This window comes from Crocuta crocuta, unplaced genomic scaffold (genome assembly GCF_008692635.1).
Source record: "Crocuta crocuta isolate KB4526 unplaced genomic scaffold, BGI_CrCroc_1.0 scaffold193, whole genome shotgun sequence".
Lineage (NCBI taxonomy): Eukaryota > Metazoa > Chordata > Mammalia > Carnivora > Hyaenidae > Crocuta > Crocuta crocuta.
In genome coordinates this window covers 2,048,768-2,066,526 of record NW_027529624.1, presented here as the reverse complement: position 1 = coordinate 2,066,526, position 17,759 = coordinate 2,048,768, and the positions used below count along the sequence as shown (strand labels likewise).

Sequence of the window (17,759 nt, the reverse complement as noted above, 5' to 3'; positions counted from 1 at the left end):
AGATGTCCATACAGGGGACACCTGACACCTAGTACTGGGAGGCGGCCAGACTGATGCGATGATAAGGGGACACTCAGGACTTGCACTGCCTCAGGCGGTGTCCCCATTTATAAAGGAGGGAAAAGAACCCATCTGCCCACCTCCCAGGACAGTGGGTGCAGGGAGGGGCCCTACGCGTCTGTGGTTTGCTACTCTAAAGCCGTGGCTCGAGTGCCTTACTTTAGGACGCAGGCTTCCATACTGTGTCGGAGGTCAGGAGGGCTGTGGGCACTCGGGCTGCAGAGTGCGGGTGGCCAGCGTGTTCCCCCCTCCCCGCTGCAGACCACCGTGGCGAGCACCTGTCTGGGGAAAGCTAGCAGCCCACGTCTCTGACCCAAAAGATCCCAGGGCCTTGTTTGAAATCCAGTCCCTAGCAAGTTTCCCAGTCCCAGTTCATCTCCAGGTCCCCTCCGTGCTTAGCAAGTTCCTTAAACTGTTCTGGCTGAAATGGTTATTGCTTAAGGTGGCCTGAGAACGCCCCCTGTCCAGCATCCTAGGAGGCAGAGCGAGGACCCGGGTGGTCAGGGTGGGAAGGGGCAGGAGGTGCTGGAAGTTGGGCCGACCAACTTGGACTCCTACTTGCTGTGACCCCGGGAAACTGAGGCCTTCCAGAGATGGTCTCCCACATGAGATGTGGTGAGGTTACACACGCGTGGGAAGAGACACGAAAAGCCCGGCCCGTAGTAAGCACTCTGCAGACGTTAGCTCTCTTTCCGTGAGCAAAACAAGGTCCCTCGTCTCCCCCTGCAAGTGCTCTCTTCAAAAACAGAGCTTCGTGCCCGGTGTGGGGAACCTCAGAGGGAACCCAAACTCCTTGACAGCACAGGAGCACAGCCACTTACACAGGTGCGTTTGGACACTCTGCACAAGCTGGCAAGATGCTCGTTCAGTAGACATGTCTTCAGGCCAAAGCTGTTTGATGGTGGAAATTATAAAAATACTCTAAAAATGCATTTGTAGAATGAAGTAACAAGAATACTTTTTTAAAAAACCGTTTCCACATAATCTAGACTTATGAATTGCCAAGTTTCATTTCGTTTACTGTTAAAACATGGGTTACCCACCCCTTCTCTAACCATTGGGATGAAAATCGTGGAGTGTGTTTTATTCTTCCTAGCCTTATTCTGGAGTATTCTGGATTTACTCAGTTTTTAAAAGTAAACTCTGGGTCATCTCTGTGAGAATCTGTCTAGGGGCTGTAGTTTGTACAGATCTTTCTGGGTCAACCAGACTGTCCTTTGGGAAACAGACTGTCCCAGACTGCTGATGCCTGGAGTAGCGTTCTTCCTTCTCTCTGCCTTCCCGCCCAGTTTGCTATTGACCTTCAGTGGCTTTCGGTAGACCTGTCTTCCATCTATCGACCTCCTTTGCCACTTTTTATGGGCTTGAAAGCCAGATAACTCAACTTGTTATAAGTGTATGCAAACTTCAGGAAATAGGTAAAAAGAGAGATTCTTGAGGCTCTCTCCTCTGAGTAAACTGCAAGAAACTCTAGTGACCTCTTTTGGCAGCTCAAAGGCCTTTTAAAATTCCATCCCTGACCTGTTTTGCCAGAGCAGTGACTTCTGGATAAATGACATTTTTCATTAATAGTCCGTGTACTCTACCTATCCTTAAAAGGGATATTGTGGTGAGATAATGGGTGTGAAAGCACTTGAAAGAAGCACAAACTCTGAACTGTTGTCTACCCCAGCCAGCTATCTATAAAGAAACACACACAAATGGCTACATTGAATCAACCCCAATGTTTTATTTAATTTAAAGTTTTAAAAGGCAGTGGTTAAGCACATCATCTATTTGTATATATGTATGTGTGTATTTTCTACATACATACATATATAAAAGGAAACCAACCCCTTTAGGCTTTAGCCACTGACTGACTCGGCCCACTGTCTACTGTAGGATTCATTTTCTACTTCCTCCTATGACCAATTCTAGAAGTAAAAATAAACAGCTTTAATCAGTTTAACAGTAACTATTTGTGTTTCTTTTTTTTTTTTTTTAATAAATAAAGTTACCATTAAACTGATCACATAGGGTAGAAAGGCTGAACACACACACAGGCGCGCACACACGGTCCCCAAGTTAAAACCTGTGACATATGAATGGCCTATATGTACAGACGGGTGCCGCTGACTCCCTCTACCCCCGGCAGAGGCCACACCGGAACCCCCGTACTCGGGGAGTCCCCATCCTCGCCGCTGGATTGGAGGACGTGTGTTCCAGGCACCCGGGGTTAGACCTCAGAATGCACGCTCCCACGCGGTGCTACAGACGGGGGCTCAGTTCTGTGGTTCTAGTGTTAAGGTACATAAGGGAATAAATAGGCATTTGTAGCTGCCTCAGAACTAAACCATCATTTATAACCCTTTATGGGGAGAAATGTATTCTGAAGTTCTAGATAAGCGACATACAAACTTTCAGAATGTACTCAGTTTGCAAGTCTGGGGCTGTGTGCGCGCGTGTCTGTGTGTGCATTTCCACATTTTTATACAAAATTGAAATGAAGAGTGGGGCTAGGTTTATGGAGCAGCTGCTTGGCTCCCACGTAGTCAGTCCCGACCTAAGAAGTCACTTGCCTCAGCCCTTATGTAGCAGCTCGTTCTGCTTCTCACGTGCCTCCCTCCGACGCTGGAGAGATTCTGGAGGGCGGCTTTCACAAGTGAGAGGAAGGACGCGACTAAATCTTCTAAGAACCTTGGCAAACAGAATGGCCAGATTCAACCAGGGCTGCTTTGCACAACGAAGTCCTTTCAGTCCCATCCTGATGAAATGGAATTCCTCTTTGTCTGTGTTTTTAGCCCCTGCGACTCCATCTAACTGCGGCTCTGTACGAATGCCTCGGTATCGCAAAAACACAGGATCACCTCTTAAATATGCTGGATTCTCAATGAGTAAACCAGTTAATGTGTTTCTAGCCAAAGCAAGGGCATAAATGTTTTAGAGAAAAGACTCCCCTGGAGCTACAGAGAAAAGATGCCGATAAAAGCAATATTGAGAGTTGGGCAGGTGACGCTTTTAGTCTGTGTCAGAGCTGGTCTCTTCGATGACCGAGTACTGGTTGAGTGCTTCCTCCAAAGGCGTTATTGTCCCGTCAGGTTTTAGTCCCATTGGTTTAAGCAACTCCTCTCTGGAAAAAGAGATAAAAGAGAGAAAAAAAAAGTATTCACCAGCATCACACACACACCCCCTCCCCCCGCCCAAATCCACATCCTTTTAAAAAGAAAAGTCTTTAAAAACCAAAGTATTTTTCCTCAAGCTCTCTGTGTGTTTGTAACAGGAAAGATGAAAGGGGCATGGAAAGAAAAAGAGGGAGATAAAAGACTTCATTCACACAGGCCAAACCTACTAAGCCAATTAAAAGTATGAAAAGTCAAGGTCTAAACGGGCTCAGGACAAGGAGCAGGTCTCTTCTGTTTTTAATAATTAACTTTTTTTTTTCCCTTTTGTGGATTCGTTGTTTTAGTGAAGTTGAAGCTGCCAAAATTTCACGGGTCCCAGTGGGCCAGGCCTACAATCAAGTGGCTGATTTGATATGTATGAATTTCATTCAGTGGAATAAATCTGTCAGATTTGATTCTGCCTCTTCAATCTCTAGCAATACATAAGTACTTCTCGATTCAATCCAAGTCAACTGGCCTTCCCCAACTTTCTCCCTTCTCCCTCTCTTTTATTTCCTTCTCTCTCTCTTCGCCTTTTTTTTTTTTTTTTAAAACACCATTGCTTTTGTTTGTGGCAGTTTAATTATGGGATTGACAGCCATTTTAATCTCTTCAAAGCTCCCCAACTGCCTCTTTTCAGCTAATCCAATTATATCTACTCCACGAGTTACAGCCTCATCTAAAGATGATTAATTATTGATTAAGTCAATCAAAAAGCATTAGGAAAGATTTATTTAATCTTTTCATAGGCTCTTATTTATTACATGGAGATTATGGCAAATGTACCTGTTGAGTTGCTAACTCTAGCCCATCTCCCACCCCCAAAATGTCAGCAGTGGACTTTACAAGTAGCCTCGAAGAGGCACATGAGCTGCTTAAAATTTATTTCTCAAGGAAATGGGCATCACCCCCTGAAAACATGTATGTAACCAAGAACCCACATGGCAGCAGCTGTAATGTTGGTGGGATCTGGAGTAAAGGGAAACAGTAAAACCTGCTTTCCTTCTGCCTCCTTGCTGTTGGCCCTTAGACCAGCACAAAGAAGGGCTCCGCCTGGGGAGGGCCAGCTACACGGCAGGGGGAGGTGCTGGAGGTGCAGTGAAGCTCCTGGAGAGGGGGAAGAACAGGCCAGTGGTCCTTGGATAAGCCAACAGGAGCCTGAGCAAGCAGCTCTGGCTGGCACCCGAAGACTATTTGAGAGTCTGAAAGTCCGTCTGAGTAATGGGGACGGCTGCCTGGCTATGTTGAGGCTCCTGAGTTGAAAGGGAGGAAATGGGGTTCCTGGTTCAAGAAACGGGGTCAGAATCATAGAACTTAGAGTCGAAGGGGCCTCAGAGATCATTTAGTCCAACCCCCTTGTTTACTAAATGAGACTGAGTGACTTACCCAAGGTCACACACCTAGAGCCAAGCTGGACCTGGGACCTAGGGCTCCTGTGCAATTTGTGGGGCCCCACATCTGGATGAACTGCTCTAACTGCATCGCAGGAGCACACTGAGTTCAGCTTCTCCAGGTCTGTTTGACACCTACATGCCAGGACTTAGGTCATATACTAGGCAGGGAAAGGAAGACTGGGCACAACTGTCCTTGAGGAGGGGATAAAATGTCTATGAAAAATAAGTTAGGACGTAATGGGGTAAACGCTATCATAGAATCACGAACAAAGACCTGGCAGCTCCTAAGATGAAGCACAGATCACTCTGTCCGGGGAAGGGAGAGGCCAGTACAAATCAGGTACAGGTATCCAGTGCCGGGCAAGGAAGTCACAGGGCATTGGAGGCAAAGGAGACTGTGTACAGGGCTCAGTTTGGTTCCGTCTACTTGTGTGTTTTGTATACCTTTTTGGATTGTGTCAGTTTCTTCTCTGTGTGCTCTCATTGAAGCTACAGAAGGGCCCAGTGTTTTGGAAAGTGGTGAGGTTTGATGGAGTGGCCGGAGGTAAGGCTGCAAGGGCAGTTTGGGGTCTAGTTGTCAAGTGTCTTAAATGCTAAGGTAAGGAGGTCAGGTTTGGTCTATAAGAGATGTCAGCTATATTTTATAGGGCAGTGTCTCTGGCAGCAGTGTGGAAGGTGCACTGGACCAGGGGGAACTTGGTGGCAGAGAGGCCAGTCATTAGGATGTCACTGTACAGTGTATGTGACAGGAGACAGGACGCTGGACTTGGGCTGTGACCCACTGGAAGGGCTGAGGATTGATGAAGGAGAGACTAGGGAGTGGAGTGTCCCTGTGGCTTCCAGCTCAGATGACCAAGAGGATGGGGATACAATTCACCGGAGCAAGAACACCACAGATGAAGTAGATTTGGGGTGGGGGAGACGCTGACCTCTTTCAGGACATGAAGAGCTTGAAGCCCTTGCATGACAACCTGGTAGAAATGTTTAGTGAAAAGTGAGACAAACAATCTGCTTCACAAAAACTCTGTGGCACTAATATACACCACACACACATATCTGCATTTTTACAACATAGCTTCCTAGTTCTAACTGATCATGCTGAAGGATTTTGTGATACTGGACACTATTTACTGACAGCCTGCTGGGAATAAAACACTGAGGGATAAGAAAGTTCAAAGGTCTAAAGGGGCTGGTGGAAGAGGGTACAGTAGGTTGGGGTAGGGAGTGAAGGGTTGGGGTAGGCAGAAGCAGGACCCTGGATGGGCCTAGAGGAATTCTACAGAGATCGCAATGGGATGCTGGGTGGATACGCCCTTGCCCCAAACCACTACCAACGTGACTCCACTTCTGTGACAGCACGATGATGCTGGGCTAGCTACCAGCTTGTCCACACCTAGGAGGAATATTTTCAAATCAAGTTCATCTGTTTCATCCCTACTCCAATTTTATGATGGAAGTAATTAGGAACATTCCAAAAGTCTCATGGCCAAATTATAGGAACTTGTCTGTGGGATATATAATATATATATAATTATAGGAACTTGTCAATTCTCACTTAGGAACTATTATTCTCAAGCATTTATTTTTTGGGTCCTTTGTATCACCCTCCACTACATGAAGACTCCTCTGAGGGTTCCATGTGATGCTTGGACTTCTAGACCCCTCTGTCGGAGAGGCATCAGTGATTAACTGGCCACAGAGTCCTGCATTTGTGCAAATGAATTAAGGCAGCGATGTGATACAGTGTTAAAAAAAAAAAAAAAAAAAAAAAAAAAAAAAATCTGGGGTCTGGAAAGTCTGTTTGAAGGCCTGGCTCTTCCACTTACCAGCTGTGTGATCTTGGGCAAGGCTGAGTCTCAGTCTCCCCAACTGTGAAGTGGGGACAATGATAATACTAGCTCTACCTCCTTCCCAGTGATGGTGTAAGAAGTAACTGTAATAGAACTAGTAGTGGTAGCAATAACAACAATGGTGTAGATCAAAGAGTCCTGTGAGCTGCAAAGATGTCCTCAATATTAGTTGTTATGGTTATGGTACAGTGAAAGGCACATACAAGTTCTGAAGGTGGACAGATCTAGGTTCTAATCCTGAGTCTGCCAGTCACTACCAGTAAGACCTTGAGCTCTCTTCAATTTCCTTATCTGTAGAATTGGGATAGAAATACCTGCCTCACAGAGTTGTCACGAAGGCATATATTTTCACTATACGTAAATACTGTAGTGTAATGGCTTGGAATGTGGTTGGAACTGCAAGTTGATTTTCCTGTCTTTCTGTGCTTACTGGAGGCTTCCCCAAGCTTGTTAGGGCACTCTGGGAATAAGTGGGGGATGAATATGCAGAAGCAAATAAAAGACATGGTCCCTGTCCTCAAGAAGCTTTTAGTCAGTTCAGAAGATAAAACACACACACATTAAACAATATTAAAAGAATTACAGAACAGCAGATCAACAAGCTTGAGATGATTGACAGGCAGAGCCCTGCTTCCCCTAGCTTGACAGTCCGTCAATACACCCTTATTGTAACTGAAATGTGTTTAAAGGAAACTTCTTGTCCTGTTTGGGAGTGAAAGGAGAGAGGATCTCTCACAGACCTAAGACCTTTTTTTCCCTGCTGGACCCCAGGCTTACTTCTCAAACTCCCATCTCACCATTTCTGATCTTCCTCTCTATCATACAACTAACACCTCGCAAATACCCAAATGAAATCTTTGATATAGAGACTTACTCCAAATAGGTCTGATGAATGACCTGGTTATATACTAGACTGTTTCATTTAATAAGAGGTTATATCTAGATCAGCAAGATGTAGATGGAGAATGGGAAGCATTAATGAATGCCACAGAAATGTTATTCCACCATCAACTGGGCTATGTACATGTGGGAAGGACACAGGGCGAGATAGGGATGCTGTCACAGGCTCCTTGCAGGAGGTGGACTCAGGGCCAGACTGTGATGGCAGTGATGGACATAGATTCATGAGGATAAAGGCATCCTAGGAGCAGAAGAATTAGTCAAGCAAAGGCACAGAAGCAAGAGTTAGTTGTGTGCAGAGATTGGCAAGCAGGCTGGTTTGGCTGAGGTAAAGGAAAAAGAAAGCTCAACAGATATGGGGTACAAAAGAGGATCTGAATGGAGACTGAAATCCTAGGCTGACAAGTCTGGATGATCGTACAGAGGTATTTTTGTCTTCTCTTTCAAGGGCCCTACATCTAAGAATATTTATTACAAAAAATAATTCTCATTACAAAGTTTGAAAGCTATGAAATGGTATTGCCCTGACACTTAAAAAGAAAAATGTTCTATGCTTTAATTATTTAATTTTCATATCCCTATGTGTGTAGCACAGTGCCTTGCCAACAGCAGGTCCTCAGTAAGTGTTTATGTACTAAATTTGGTTGCAATTGATATCATCTTGTACTTTCACAGAAAGAAAAGGCATAGTGTTTTATGGGACTCCTAACAAGGAACTGTGATAAAGAGAAAAGCTAGATCTTTGAGCAGAAGACTCACTCTCATCACCAACATTTACAGAGTTAGGAAGGCATTAGAATTCCACAGGAAGTTCTGCATAATGCTTTCCAGGGATTTCTTGTCTCTGCTAGATGGTGAGCAACTTGAGGGCAGAGTCCATGTCTTATCTGGCTCCGATTTGCAGTATCTAGTATAGGCTGGAGGTACACAGTAAGTGCTAAGTAAACGCTTATTAAAAGGATAGAATGCACGGGTCGTGGCATAAATAGAGAATAGTAGAGAACCATTTGTCAAGAATCCTTCTCATTATCTTAACTATTTTTATTATTTCCCTGCCTCAATGTCATTAGACATTACGACAGTACAGAAGTCAGGCCCTCTTTGTACCATACAGCCTGGAAACCAAACCACGAATTGTTGCAGACTCAGCTTCTATATGGGGCAGCGAGAGGTCTAGATTCTAGTCTCAGATATTCCTCTAACTTGCTGCGTGTCCTTGGGCAAGTCATTTCCTTCTCTGGGCTTGAGTCTCCCCATCTATAAAATGAAGGGGTTGGACAAGATGATCCCCAAGATTCTATTCTAAGAGTCTCAATATTAGGCTACTAAATAATCTTGATGTATTTAAAAAGCTGCCAGGTTTTTAAGACACTAAAACTCAATACTGGTAAGCCTTTATTTCTAATCAAGATATTCTAAGCCTAAGAGTCAAACGCAGCATCCTACCTATAACCGACCTATACCAAGAACAGAAATCCTTCCTGCCAAACCACTGGCAGATGATTAGAGTGATTACAAAAGTAAATCAAAGCAATGGCAAGTGTTAACAAGGGAGGATCTAAATTCAATCATGGCCCTCAATAAACAGGCCGTTTCATGAAGAGTTACTGACCCTAAATATGAAGGTCACATCTAAAAGGGATGGCTAGGGGTCAAATATATGTACATCATGGTTAAATGGAGATACTGTATATTGAAATGTGCATCAGGATTAAGTATTCACATAGCAACAACTCCTTCATACTTACCTTCAATGCTATACACAGGCCTTAACACAAGTTAAGACTGCCCTCGTTATCATCAAAAAGTACAGTGATGTCTACTGGATAAAGAGCCCATTCTAGGCACTGTGACAGTATCATGGCGGGCTTCTCATCTGATCAGGCATCTGGCCAGGGAAGAGATAAGCCTCCAAGAATGTTCAACTGGAACGAAACATCATTTAGAAATTTGATCTTACTAAACGATAAGGAACCATAGTCTATAAGGGCTTGGCCAGGCACAAGGACATAGATAAAGCACGTCCAAGAAAGGAAACCCTACTTTGCCCCAGCCTAACCCTTGAAACTGCTAATGGAAACCAAAAAATACTTTCTTAAAGATTTAGGGGTGGGAGATTATGGGGTTTATACCATATTTAAAAATTTCTGGTCAATTTTTTTCCCCCAGATATATTTTAACAGTTTCCTGAGCCACCATTTCCCTGTAAGGATGGTCCTCTGGGATGCCTGGGCTTCCGTAACGTCTCAAAACCTTAGACAAGGTTCCACTTTTTAGGGCTTCTGGTTCCTATTTAAGACTTTCCCCCAGAAATGACAGTGCAAAATTGGGGCTCAGACACTAACATACCCAATCGCACATCATAGAATAGGCCAGATGTATATGTGTATAAAACACCTTACTTGACCTGGAAGCAAGAGAATACTCTTGCCCACAGCACATGTTTTTGTGCAATACAAACAAAGCATTCAATTCAAGTGTACTTGTTGAAAAACAGGACATAATTAAGCAGTTGGTAAAATGCATTCTTGTTTCCCACTTGCAGATCTCCCAAGAGTCCCTTCGAATTTACCTATACGAGTTTCAGCTTCCCGCTTGCCACTTAGCTTGATAACGACTCAAAAATCATTCCCTTGTTTTCAAGGGCTCTTCTTTCTTGTCTGCTCTGTGTACTACAGGGCAGTATTGACACATGGAATTAATGACAGGGTCTGTAATGAAACAACAGTCATGCAAACACCAGTCTGCTCTTTTGATAAAACAGCATGTTAGAGACCTATTCACCTCCCTCTAATTGAGTACTGCATAATAGTTCCGATCCTTTTATGTCATATATTTTGTTCTATGATTAGAAAAGAAGAAAAGGGGGAAACCTGTGAGGCACTGCTTCCTTCAGTCGCCCCTTGATTAATTCTCTGTTTCTAATGAGGGTAGCTGCTATTTGGGCAGGTTCTGTTACATACTCGTTTTGTTGACTTCTGTACAATGTATAACAAAACCCAAGACAGGATAATTGGGAACCATTTCTTTGGCACAGGGATTCCTGCTCTTAATGTAAGGTTTGCTTGGAAAAAAGAACCCTGACATTTTGAATTAGCCATTTCATATTTAATTACTTTTCACATTTGAAAGATAGGGTGAGAAACTGGTAAATACATAAAACATTTTTAATGAACACAGAGCTTTTCAAAAAATGCCTGCTAGCCAGGAGCATGTGCTAGCCCGGAGAAAGCAGCTCTGTGATCTCTGCTCTAATCCCAAGTCTGAGAGTGTATCTTATTTCAAGATTTCAGCATCACTGGTACAGTCCATACTCCACCAAAGTACAACGGACTGCCTAGTAACGTGTTGATATGCTTACAGGTGTTTCTAACCCCTTTTTCTCATAGAAGAATACTATAACCTTGGCCATTGTTTAACATGTTCAGTTACATACTGGGAAAGAGTGTCCTTTGGGCTTGGACCCTGATCTTTCATCTAATGGCTTCCTAGTGCTGACTGGGTATACAGACCTTTCACTAAGCTGCTAAGCCTGGATATTTGGAGGGGTATGGTGGCTTTTCCACAGCAAATTCGAGATCTCCAGGCTGCATCTTTCAAAACAATTCTTGAGATCTTCCTTCAGATCTCACCATTGTGCTTTGGGACTGGGAACAATTAGAAAGGTGACTATGTAGCATAAAAAATATCATTTCCATGACAAGTGGACATGGCATATGGTCTACTATTTTGGACTACATTCTATTTGTAAAGGTAATTGGGAACTGCTTAAACGGTCCCATTGGGAAGCCTTTAAAAATTAGATTTTCTTAATGTGATTGCATTAAATATAAGAATTTGTTAGAATACCTATAATCATTCTCTTTTTAAAATAATTAAAAGAACTTCTATTAAGAAAGAGTCCGAGCAATTTCACTGGTTTCCTTCATATAAAGGTGTGTGTGTGTCTGATACAAACTATTTATTTTAGCACCTCTCCTGATCTTTGAGAAGACTTCAACTACGGAATGAAAGAGCAGAAATGCGTGTCTTCCAAATCTCTTCTCAGGTAATTATGCTTACAATCTGTCTTTGTGCTTTGCATTTATTTAAAATGTAGGACATCTTATTTAAAATCAGATGGACACATTTTTGAGAGCTGTTGGTCACTTTTCCAAATAACATAAGGTCTGAAGTCTTAAGGCTGAGAACTGAGTCCTGGCTATGTCGTCAACCGGGTGCCTGATCTGGGGGTCAGTCTCTTAATCATTGGTCCTGTTGGCTCTTCGGACAAACACGACTTGCCCTCGTAATTCACAGGGCTGCTTTAAGGATCAGTGGATGTAGTATATATGCAAACACTTTTTAAACTTTAAAGCACTATGTAAATATTAGTCTTTTACTCTCATTTCTGTTAGAAAAATCACATGCAAAGCTTCTAAAAATTTGTTACCTACCTCACATTAAACAGCATGGTTAAAAAAATATGGAGAAAGAGGTTAGGGACAGTGCTGAAGAATCAAATTCAGTTTTATCCTTAAGTGAAGGCATTCTTATTTCTTGGTAATTTCTCTACAGGATTTTTCTATCCTGTTGTCCAAATTAGCAAAATAAATAAGAGGCCAGCAAGCCAACTGACACTGTTGAATACAGCAGCAGCTATACCAGAAATTCTTACATGCTGTCCCCAATTAGAAAGACTTAAAAGTTGAAGGGGGGTAACTAAGAGCACAATCAGCCAGAAGACATTATTCTTATTTGAGGTTTCTGTAATAGAAGGAAGCCATTTCAGCTAGTGCTTAAACTAAGAGTTCAAAGTAGTCATTCCTACTACAGAGGTTAAAAAACAATGACTACCAACAGGCAATACAAAGGGAGCATGGCAATCTACTCAGAGGCGTCTAGCCAGTGGAAGGCCCTCTATACCCTAACGATACACAATACCAACTTTCTCAAATTAATCCTCCCTTGCCACTTTAAGGACATATTAATTTAACTGGATCTAAGTTCCCTTAATTGAACTTCCAGGCAACTTTACAGTGTACTTTAGTGATGTTAGAATAGTGCTGCCACATATAAATACAACATAAGCCATATATGGATTCTTAAATATTCTAGTAGCCACACTGAAAAGGATAGGTAAAACTGATTTTAATATATTTTGTTAACCCAGTATATAAAAACATTACTTCAACATAAAATCTATATTAAACAATTGAGATATTTTATATTTCTTTTTTTATACTGAGTTTTTGAAAGTCTGAGTATTTAACGCTTATAGGATATCCCAATTCAGACTAACCACATTTCAAGCGCTCAGTAGTAAATGGCTAGTGGTTACCATATTGGACAGCACAGATCTAAAAGATTTTCCTATATAAACAATTAAGACCTTTATACTTTTGTACCTATAATCTCAAAACACTTTAAAAACTGCATCATATTTCTGAAACATACCTGAAAAGCATGTCCTTGACTAACTTATCATAAAGGTGGATGTGAACACAGTTGTTGATATTTTTGTGAGGAGAGTAACTTGTTATTCATAAGGAATAAAGTTAGGTATTACTTTTCATTGATTGCTCATCCAGCTTTAGTAAGTCTAAAAAGAATCCCATATTTGGAACCTACATTTATTAAGAAAGCCATGTCCCCAAAACTACACAATGGCTGGGGACAAAAATATGGAATAGATAAGAAATGGGAAAATAATTATTTAAATGTAAATTTTAGATCTGGATAGAATATATTAGCAAAAAGGCAATCAATGTACATTGTTAAATGCTGTTAAATATGTTGGGGGTAAGGGTGGAGTAGAAGATTAATCAGTGCCTGGTTCCAATTAAGGAACTAAAGGGGATTAGAAAAGTCAACACAAAACTGAAACTTGAAATATTATTTTCTTTGGCTCATTTAAGCTTCAGCCAAATCATCCTCCTTCTTCTGGGGGAGGCGGCAGTATTACACACGCGCTGTGTGCTGTAGCTAAGGTGGACGCAATTGTATTAGCTACAGTGGACTTGCGTATACACACACAGTCCCCATTCTAATCCCCCACTTAAGTTGCAGGGGCTTATTATTATTATTTTTTCCAATTCAAAGAAGGAAAGAGCAGGTGGAGAGGAAGGCAAATTTTATTCCCTTTTTCATCTCTGCTCTCACATTACAGAAGGCTTCATTTGACATTTTTAATCTCCTGTCTCAGGCCTTAATGCTTATGTTTGCTGTATATTATGATTATTTTAAAGAAATTATGTGCCCCAATATTCAAATTAGCCATTATGTCTGGCCAAGAAATGGAACTGATAAAGGTAAAGTTTAAAGTCTTAAACTATATAGGGTACTTCATAGAGCCAAAAACTGCCCTGCAGATTTGGGGATCAGCTGTGTTCATTATTTCCTCATCACACACTAGGGAAACCACAGGGTACAAGGCACTGCACTAGCTAGACATGATGGGATTTACAGGGTTCAGATTATTTTCAAACTCTTAAGACCTCCAGGTCCATTGCCAATCCCCTTATCTATCTACATCTGTCACAAATACAATCCTTACACACACACACACACACACACATACTCACTCATTCACTAGGAATATTACTAAGTCAGCTGGTATTCAACGGGAAGAAAATGTCTGAACACGAATCTGTCCAGTGTCCTTGGAAATGTAGCTGTGATAAAGCTGCTAAGGTGGTGAGCTCCTTGTGGCAGTCACTATGTCCAGCACGGAGGCAAAATGGAAATGTAACTTTAATTTTTGCATTGGTGGTTTTACAGTTTTGGTAGTGGATGACATCTATACCCTACACCAGGCTCAGTAACAGTTCTTGGCATGACCAACCTTAATCATCACTTTGGTAAGTGCTTTGGCACGGGCCACTGTTGCTAACCACCATCCTGGTGCGGGTCCTTCACATCTGCTCTCCTATGGACGGAAAAAAGGAAGTGTCTAGTGTCCATTCCTTGGCCACATCACCTCCAACCCTATCCTTTACTCACACGCCTTTCACTTCAGGCCCAGGAGAAAATGATTCATTTTTGAGAAGGAAAGTTAATTAGACAAAGCTACAGTACACTCTTAGCACAATGAAGACTTGGTGGGATGCAGAACATCCTCAGAGTGACAGTTGAGGGAACTGACCAGCAGCGCAATGCTGAAGAGGATGATTAGGAAGTATTCGGGCAAACACCGACTCTAACAGACAGACACAGTAGCACAGTGGACAGAGCAAAGGTCTTGAGTTCTGGAAAATGAAGTTCCTAGTCTCACTTTGTTATGAAGCTAGAAAGAGAATGTATATGAAAGTGTTTTGTAAACTGTTAAAGGAAATGGATTATCCTGTCATTAGCCTGGATGTATTCGGGGGTAATTTCTTTGAGCCTCACTTCCCCCCAATTATAAATCAGATAATAGATTTCTGATAATTAATCAAATAATGATAAAACAACCTGGGCCTTTTGGAAGAAAGATGTAGTATGTGAATACCAAAGGTTTATCTTATAAGAGTAAATTTCCCTCTACCTGGAATGAATGGTCATTTCTCCACTCATCTATTAAATACTTTTTAAACCTCAAGAGTCAGCACAAATGCTCTATCTTCTCTGTGAAAACAGTTCCTGATTCATCCAAACAGAATGAACTGCTCCTTTTCCTGGGTGTTTACAGTTCAACATAGACCTTATTTTGTCATTATTTCCATCTACCTTGTACTTCAGAACGTTATAGCCATTTCCTTCACTAGAATGTGCGTTTTCCAAAGGCAGAGTCTGTCATGTTCTCTGAATCTCCCTCGTCTTCCTAGCACAGTGCCTTGCACAGAGTAGCTGCTTAATAAATGTTTTCTGAATTCTACTGAACTTAGTCTATTTTGGCTTTATGCCATGTCTTCTACCTCAAAAAAACCAAAACCCAAAAATCAACAGTGAAAAGAGAGCAGAAACTTAAGACAAACATGTAAGACGCATAAAGAATGGCTTCATTCTTTGCATTCCTGCTTTAGAATGCCCACTGCTGATCTCCATACAATTTTGTCACTGATTATTAGTAAGAGCAAATGTTAGGAAGCATACACACAAAGGCAGACAATGTAAAAAAACCCACCACACGTCATGCAAAAAGTCTGGTTTAGAACTGTTTTTAAAGTTGCCTTTAACTTCCATTTTAATGGCAAAATCGGTACCATCAAAGCCAACACAAGACATATCTGCTCTGCTTTATACATGCAAAAAGGAGTATCACCTTCAGACTGAGTTGGGTATCTGCTGGGTGATTCTGGGTGAGTACAGATCTTCTTTGAGGCATAGTTTAAATCAAGTGGAAGAAGCTTGGCTATTTCAGACTTGACATAGCTTCAGGCTATTTATTTGTTGGCAGCTTATAGAATATGTGGATTCCCCTGGTATTAAAAGGAGAAGGACCTAGCACCGTTTTCTGTCCCTCGTATAGGGATCCCTTATGAAATGGTCTTATCTCTTTCAAATAAGTCAAATACCTGGATTCTACTGGAGCATTTTAGGCAGTCCTTTCCCTATCTCCCACTTTCCTAGTTTGGAGTCTACTCATAGAGGGTATACAGGCCAGTTGAACAGTATCTGTGTTATTTTTCAAGAATTCACATCAGCAAAATTTATGAAACTTGTTTATTGCCCTAACACACTGATATGCTCCACATAGGTCCTTATTAACATTTTTCTCCCCAGCTTCTAATAGATGGACTCTGTTAGTTCTCATCCTAACTTATGTACTTAAGCCATGGTTTCATTAGCTACATTCGATCCTTCTGGAAATAGCCAAGCACAAATTTATGTTTCTGTATTCATTCAAACCTTGTTATTCTGCTTCCTATGGGGTTTGCCTATAAGTGTCTTCTCTTTGATTATAATTCTTTCAGGAAAGGAACATGTCAATTCTATATAAAGGTATGGAGAATGTCATTTGCAAACAAAGGTCATTTGAAGATTATGAGCATAGTTAGTTAGCTGTAGATTCTAACCTCTTCAGGAAAGGATGAAAATTTAAAAGGACTAGCTGGAAGTCACTAAATTCTAGTCCTGTTAGCTTTGCAGATGATGAAGCTACTTCTATAGAACTTCTACCACATCACCAGCATCATCTGCAAAAAGCTCAGACTCTGCAGTGTCTACCCACACTTGTCACACTCCCCAAATCGATCAGCCTCCTGCTATGATTTTGGCCTCTACTTGTTTCTTTGTTACACCATTCCCTATAGTGGTTGGCTTTCTGGCTTTCTCATTCCAACTGTTACTTCTCTTGACTGAGGGATGCTAGCATTTACATAGCTGCTGTGAAAAGGAAAACGGTCAGGAGAAATACACCTTCAAGTGGTAGCTGCCACCAACACACAGAAGCACTCATTCAAGATGGCTTAAAGGAGACAGTGACTCAATGTATGACTAGAAAATAGAGCAATTCAGGCAAGTGTGAAAGGAATATTTCCTAATAACTCCTCCAAGATGACTAGTTGCTGATTGATTAGTACATTTGGCTTAATTATTCTCAAAACTGGCTATTTTTGGAAGGGAAGGTGGTGTGAAACAAGAAGGGAAGGGGAGATTGTCTTTAGAACCCCTAATTAATAAAAGCTTTCAGAAAACTCTTAATTTGAGCTATTCCTTTTCACTTTTTCCTGTTGGGTGCATGACATTTTAGAATTCTTGGTTTCAGGAGCAACCCAAAAAGACAGAATTGCCAGCTTGCACATCAAAAATGGAAAAAAAAAAAAAAAAAAGCATAATGATTTGGAACAAAAACCAAAACAGACTAAAACAAAAAATACAAGAAGCGGCAAAATCATTGAACCTAACTCACAGCATCTTTTTGAAGACAGGGAGGTTAGTTGGTTAAATACCACAGTGATCTAGTAGTCCCTACCCTGGCTTTGAGAGTTTAAATGTTTAAGAATGCACATCCAGAAGCGGCACATGTAGAAAAACCATGGTAGCCGAGAGAGATCTGAGCTACTGCTGCCCGGGCCACCCTGTTCCAATTCACATGGATTTCCAGAGTTGCTGTTCCATGGTAACTCTCAGTAAGAGAGACAAAGAAATAGAACATTTTTAGAAACCAAGCAGAAAATGGATGGGAATACAATACCTGGAGAGTTTATCAAGCATGTTGACAAGTTTCATGGCTTCATATTCTTTTTGTTCTTCTGTCATTTCATCTATGGGGTTTGGCATTGGTTCCTCTAAATGACCAGTGATAAGATTAATGCTACAAAAAGAAAAAGAAGTTATGCTGTATGTTTTAGAATTATGCTCTTTCTATACTTTCTGGTCCAAGTTGTAAGTTATAATAAGAAAGAGTATAATAGCCAAAAATTGGCAATTATAGCAATTTTATAGTATGGAACTGCTATAGGAATTTTAAAAAATTTTTCTACTGATTTGCTTTGGGAAATGGGTCATAGTTT

General features: G+C 41.5%; 1 protein-coding gene across 5 annotated transcripts in view; it reads right to left on the bottom strand.

The window, feature by feature from the left end:
• Positions 1-1,784: 1,784 nt before the first annotated feature.
• RIC8B (RIC8 guanine nucleotide exchange factor B) overlaps positions 1,785-17,759 on the bottom strand; it is a 100,331-nt gene continuing 84,356 nt past the window's right edge. For 2 of the 5 annotated variants that reach the window (XM_077762010.1, XM_077762012.1), the window contains 2 exons: positions 17,441-17,560; positions 1,785-3,169 (listed from right to left, as the gene is read on the bottom strand). In XM_077762010.1, coding sequence (XP_077618136.1) covers positions 3,058-3,169; positions 17,441-17,560 — 232 coding nt within the window. In that variant the 3' untranslated portion in view covers positions 1,785-3,057. Of the gene's footprint in view, positions 3,170-9,092; positions 9,270-9,916; positions 10,056-14,167; positions 14,252-17,440; positions 17,561-17,759 lie in introns of all 5 variants that reach the window. The other 3 variants (XR_013334641.1, XR_013334642.1, XM_077762011.1) reach the window with 3 other exon arrangements.